This window comes from Nelumbo lutea, chromosome 1 (assembly GCF_056320005.1).
Source record: "Nelumbo lutea isolate HS-2025 chromosome 1, American lotus-T2T, whole genome shotgun sequence".
NCBI classification, from domain to species: domain Eukaryota; kingdom Viridiplantae; phylum Streptophyta; class Magnoliopsida; order Proteales; family Nelumbonaceae; genus Nelumbo; species Nelumbo lutea.
The window spans coordinates 161,060,613-161,066,966 of NC_142684.1; the positions used below are offsets into that span (position 1 = coordinate 161,060,613).

Here is a 6,354-nt window from a genome sequence, read left to right on the forward strand (position 1 = left end):
ACGTAGGAGGGAATGAACCCCCCCACCCCACCCGCCCTATTAATGGATTCCATCCAATTAATGTCATTCTTTTTTGTAGGACCATAATATTATGAACAGTGGTCTTGAAATCAAATCCGTGCATGGAACGGTCAGGATTATGTACTTGCATATACATATATACCATGTAGATTGTGCCATATTTTGGACATTGGTTTGGGTGTACAAATATTGCTCAGACAATCGGGTCAGGAAGGCTCAGAGATTTTCAGGGGCCATGCAAACCCTAATTTTATAGTGCATGTTAGTGCAGAGACAATAAATATTTATGAGAGCTGAAGATCAAAAGAAAAACCGTTTAGGAAATAAGAATGCAAGTTTTTTTTTGAAAGCCAAGAATGAAAGATTAAGATCTGGGCAGAGTAGTAATGAACATATAAGTGTGAGGTTTGTAGGTTCTGATCTGGCTGAGGTTTTCTGCAAAATTAGGGAGAATTAATGACAGTTTTGAGGCCAGATCCCCAACTGCACCATGCGTCATGATAAATATGGGCATTTACTTGTGATGAGATGTTACTGTTAGCCGTTAGGATCATTTAATGCAAACACGCCCCACAATGATCTCTATATAAGGAGTCTCAATCTTTATATTCTTCACGACCACTTGAAATTTGAAACAAATGCCATCCAGAATGGCACAAAGAGTAGCTCTGCTTGTATCACTGCTTTGTTTTAACGCTCTTATCCTCAGTGTTCTTGCTAAAGATGTTGACAGTGTGAAAAACGGCGACGAGAAGTTCCTCTTTGCCGGCAAGGGAGTTGGATTCGGCCATGGCATTGGTGGTGGTTTTGGTGTGGGTCATGGCGTTGGGCTAGGTGGAGGTGTTGGTGGTGGATTTGGTAAAGGCGGTGGTATTGGTGGTGGATTTGGCAAAGGAGGTGGCATTGGTGGTGGTTTTGGTGGGGGAGCTGGCGGTGGACTTGGCGGTGGCTTTGGCAAGGGTGGCGGCCTTGGTGGTGGATTTGGCAAAGGTGGTGGTTTTGGTGGGGGAGCCGGTGGTGGACTTGGCGGTGGAGCCGGTGGTGGACTTGGTGGTGGCTTTGGCAAGGGTGGCGGCCTTGGTGGTGGATTTGGCAAAGGTGGTGGTTTTGGTGGGGGAGCCGGTGGTGGACTTGGTGGTGGCTTTGGCAAGGGCGGTGGCCTTGGTGGTGGATTTGGCAAAGGTGGTGGACTTGGCGGTGGTGCTGGTGGTGGTTTTGGTAAGGGTGGTGGACTTGGTGGTGGTTTTGGTAAGGGTGGTGGATTAGGTGGTGGCGTTGGTGGTGGTTTTGGTAAGGGTGGTGGATTAGGTGGTGGTTTTGGTAAGGGTGGTGGCCTTGGTGGTGGCTTTGGAAAGGGTGGTGGTATTGGTGGTGGATTTGGCAAGGGTGGTGGCCTTGGTGGTGGATTTGGTAAGGGTGGTGGCCTTGGTGGTGGATTTGGTAAGGGTGGCGGTATTGGTGGTGGAATTGGCGGTGGCGCAGGTGGTGGTGCTGGTGGTGGTTTTGGTAAGGGTGGTGGCCTTGGTGGTGGCTTTGGCAAGGGTGGTGGTATTGGTGGTGGATTTGGTAAGGGTGGCGGTATTGGTGGTGGTGCAGGTGGTGGTCTTGGTGGTGGCTTTGGAAAGGGAGGTGGCATTGGTGGTGGTTTTGGCAAAGGTGGTGGAATGGGTGGCGGGTTCGGAAAGGGTGGTGGAATTGGAGGCGGAATGGGTGGTGGATTTGGTAAAGGTGGTGGTATTGGGGGAGGATTTGGCAAGGGTGGTGGACTTGGTGGGGGCATAGGAGGTGGCTCTGGAGGAGGGTTTGGTGGTGGAATAGGAGGAGGTTCTGGAGGTGGAATTGGAGGAGGATTTGGTAATGGTGGTGGAATTGGAGGTGGGTTTGGAGGAGGTGGTGGAGGTGGAATTGGTGGAGGATTCGGAGGAGGTGCAGGTGGAGGCTTCGGTGGTGGCGGCGGCTTAGGAGGTGGGGGTGGAATCGGCCGGTAGACATATATAAATCAAGTTTCTACGTTGCATGGCAATTCCAAACAGACCAACCTCGTATTTTCATTTCAAGTGTTATTTTCAATACGTGGAGTGCATGTCTATCTTTTAAACTTATTTGTGCTTTCTTTTCTCTATTGTGTAACTTAATAATATGAATTCTTCGCGGCTTGTTATTGTTTATACTCTCTCTCTCTCTCTCTCTCGTTATTGTTTATGTTTTCTCTCGAGCTCTCTGAAACTACTTTCGGTTGCTTGTTTTAAAGAAATTCAGCTAAAAGTAATTCAACAAAGCTTGAGCCCTACCAATGAGGTTGGTCACATGAACATGAAAATAAGGTTGGGAAAGGCTGGGTTTTTATGGCCCACAAACAATGAAAATTGGAATTGAATATATGGCTTGAGTCTTTCTTTGATCATCAGGTACATTTGCTATTAATAATTGGCTACGATTAATTGTTCAACCAAATTCTGCCATCCGGCCCTTGATGATTCCAGGCAAATCAAAGATCCAATGGTAACTCTACCAGAAGATCAGTAGTCCCTCTTCAGTTCTACATTTGATGAACCCATTTCCTTAAAACACATAGAAATTGAAATAGTTGGACTGTTGGATGGATACATAAATAAGAAAGGCAAAATTGCCACATCTATCTATTTTTGGAAGCCATACATATAGAGTCAGACACTGATAGATTAATTAATTTTGTGTCTGACACTTCCTCTAGTGTCTACCCATGTTCATTCCGTATAAGGGTAACACAGTATTGAAATCTACTATTCAGAGGGTTCTAATTTATGCCTCCAACTTCTGCCAAGAAGTAGGTGAAATACTGGTTTCCTTCATTATCGAATTAGCTTCTTTAGACCATCCTTTGAAGTTGCAGTTATCTCGTCCTTGTCTAGCATGTAGACTAGGAACTTATTAGCAAATGGAATTTTCACAATCAGGTTTGCTCTTGTTGGTGAAGATGAATTTAAGCCTGGTAAAAATAAGGTAACAAGAGTCAAGAGTTACCGAGTAAACCTTTTTTCTGGTAAAGGGGATTGAGGAATAGAGCTGCATTTAATTGATGAGAGACTAATAGAAAAGATACGATAGAAAATAGAAAAGCAGATGACAGTCGTAATGAACTTTTTATATATGATGTAAATAATTATTGGATTTGCCTGTTGCACGTTTGATGAAACCGTATTGGAGAGGTGAGTGAAATGGAGGCAGTTGTGCTTTGTAGAGGGGCAAATGGGAGGGAGAAGACAGAAAAATAAGAAGGCATAAATGCGATGATAGATGAGTCATGGGGAGAGAGAGAGAGAGAGAGTAGGGTGGGGAGCATGGTTTTTAAAACTGGACGGTCAGACCGGAAAAATTGGGAATTGATAAGGCGATCGGTTTTATTTTATCCCAGAACTGTTATTTTGCCAAAAACCGTTGATTTGGTCAGCAAATCACTAACTCGGGTGGTCAAACTGTTCAATGGTTTTGACCATTTTTAATTTTTTTAATTTTTTTTTATTTTTTGTCAAAACGGGCCATTCATTTGGTTTGAATGGTCGAATCGTTTAACCCAGAAATCGGACCCCTGACCAGTTTATTGTCTGATTCAGTTTTAAAAACCTTGATGAGGAGAAATGAATGCATTAGAAAATTCTTTAGGCTCAGTTTGTTTGTAGTACAAATTTTATTTGTATTGGTGTAAATGCATGCATGCGAGTAGTGTAAATTATCTTTTAATACTTTTGCTTTAGATTTGATTTTATCTCATCAGCCTGTGAGAAGTAAAATAATGTAATAACTGCCTTATACGAAAGAAGATGGAGGTAAGAGGAGGATTATTTGGTTGGGAGTGAAATAGGAAGCAAGGTGATGTGGTCCCTAATGTATATGAGAGAAAAATAAGATGAGAGGAAGGTAGAATAAATTTTGCATCCAATAAAAGAGAGTCATTGGAATCAATATTTATAGAAATTTGAGTAGATAAATTCTTACTCCTTGACAAGTGCATGTGACTTGTACCTCAATTTATATGTAAAGATGTGAGGCCAATCCATAGTAAAGATGACTGTAAATCATAGGCACAATTTGGAAACAAATTTCCAAACTCTAATTTTTTTTCTCAGTGCTATCAGTTTGAAGATTTACTCCTATGTACTGTATAGAAGAGTTGATTGTGTATTAACTTAGCAAAATTGTTTTTCCAATATTAGCCCAGTTTGAAAAGAATACAAATACAAATATGTACAATATAAATACATAAAAAATAATATAAAATATAAGGTTTTGCACTCTACACATTTACATTAGAAAAACACGGTTCGGACTTCAGAAAAAGATAAGCTCTTGAATCACATAATCATGTTCTATTAGAATTAACACCCAGTATATAATCGGTTTGCCAATCAAAGTAACACATTTACATAAGACAGGAAAAAGTTAAGTGTAACTTGAACTTTCAAAACTGCCACTGCATAAGATAAATAGGATCACTGTTGGCCATTAGTACCTTATTTCAAACTCTCTCATAAATTTTGACTAAAAATCAAAATTAAAAAAAAAAAATTGTTGAAGGAGAAACCAATGAGTATTGTGGTAAGATAAGGAAATCTTTGAGCGAATTGAACTTGAAGGCAATTTTATTCTATCCAATAACAAGCTGGTAGTCATGCTGATTAAAAAAAAAAAAAAGGAATTAAACAACCGAGCAAATCGATTTGTTACGGAACCAGTTCAATTTGATCTATCCAAAATGAGGTTTCCGAAGACTTTGACATATCTAGACCTGTCACGCAACAGGATTCGTGGGAACATCCCCAAGTAGCTAACGGAATTGAATCTGCAATTCATTAATATGTGAACTATAACCGGTTGTGTGGAAGGATTCTCATAGTGGGGCTCTGCAGCGACCTCACATCGTCTGTTCCCTTGGTATATATAGAAAATTTTTTGTCCCAAACCAATAACAATCTGTCACAGCAAATCTGTGACTTGATCGGTTCCGTTTTTATCAAAATCGTTGATTTTGGACAGAAAACCGTTGAATCAGGCGGTTAATCGTTCGAATGGTTTTAACCGTTTTCTAATTTTCTTTTTTTTTGTCAGGACAGTCCGATCATTTGGGTCAAATGGTCGGACCGTTCGAACCGATAACTGGACCCTAAACCGATTCGATTTTAAAAACCATGATGTGAGCTCCTCTACAGCTGTTAGGCTATGTTTGATTTGAAGGAAAAGGTAGGAAATGGAAGGGAAAGACAGAGAAACCTATACAATGTTCATAAAGGTTTTCCTACCTTTCCCTGCATTTTCCTTCAAACCAAGCATAACCTTAGTGACCAATATTACCTGAATGTAAATAATTAGGTCACCGGAGATGGTGAAACATTACAAGACGCTATAGAAAAAATTATGGTCTTACTTTTAGCATTTTTATTGACCAATACCTATTTGGTTGTGCGTTCTGTTGTTGGATTTTGGGGCAAGGCGGGCTATGTCCTCCCCTCTTTTAATTTATTTCCCATTTAATAATGATTAATAAATTTTTTAGGTGGCCGTCTCTTGGAGTAAACTTGGGGATATTAAAAAAAGAAATATGTATACATATTTAGCTTTTTTTTTTTTTTGGCTCAGTTTGGAAGGAGTACAAATACAAATATGTAGAGTGCAAAACCTTATATTTTATATGTATTTATGCTATACATATTTGTATTTGTACTCTTTCCAAACTGAGTAATCAATGTATTTGAGATGCTCCTGAAGTGGCGTGCAAGCTCTTTTAAAACCCGCTTAGAAGAAGTCACGGTTGCATGTAACCACCAATGAATAGTCCACGCTAGAGGTGTTCACGGGTTGGGTTGGGTCGATTTATTGGGGTTTTCCCAATCGACCCGACCTGGTCGGGTTACCTGAGGTGGAAACCAAAACCAACCCACTTATAGGCCAAACCGACCTAGTCGGTTTGAGTCGGGTTAGGTCGGTTTCGGTCGATTTCGGTTTTGCTCCTATACAAAAGGACACCTAATTGAATTCTAATTGTAAATGCCTAATGGGTTGCCTATTTGGTGTAAAAGACTATAGAAAGTTAGAAACTATGATAGATTGTCTATTCTAATTGTAATTGCCTAATGGAGCTTCTAGTTCTAGTAGAAGACTAGTTATAGTTAAGTAGAAAAGTACTCAAACTAGGACAAACATGGGTTTGTCCAACCTGAAACCGACCGATACTAATGAAAACCTGGCCGACTCGGATTGGGTCGGTCCGGGTTGGTCAGTTTGGTCGGGTTGGACATTCTTATGAACAGCCCTAGTCCACGCATTGGATGTTTGAAATTGTAGAACAACTTCCTATGT

The 6,354-nt window shown here is 40.8% G+C and overlaps 1 protein-coding gene across 1 annotated transcript; it reads left to right on the forward strand.

Annotated features, from left to right (window-relative positions):
- Positions 1-207: 207 nt before the first annotated feature.
- Positions 208-2,189, forward strand: LOC148878765 (uncharacterized). The gene has a single exon (XM_088959858.1). The coding sequence runs from the start codon at positions 660-662 to the stop codon at positions 2,007-2,009; it is 1,350 nt and encodes a 449-aa protein (XP_088815984.1). The 5' UTR covers positions 208-659; the 3' UTR covers positions 2,010-2,189.
- The last annotated feature ends 4,165 nt before the right edge of the window (positions 2,190-6,354 follow it).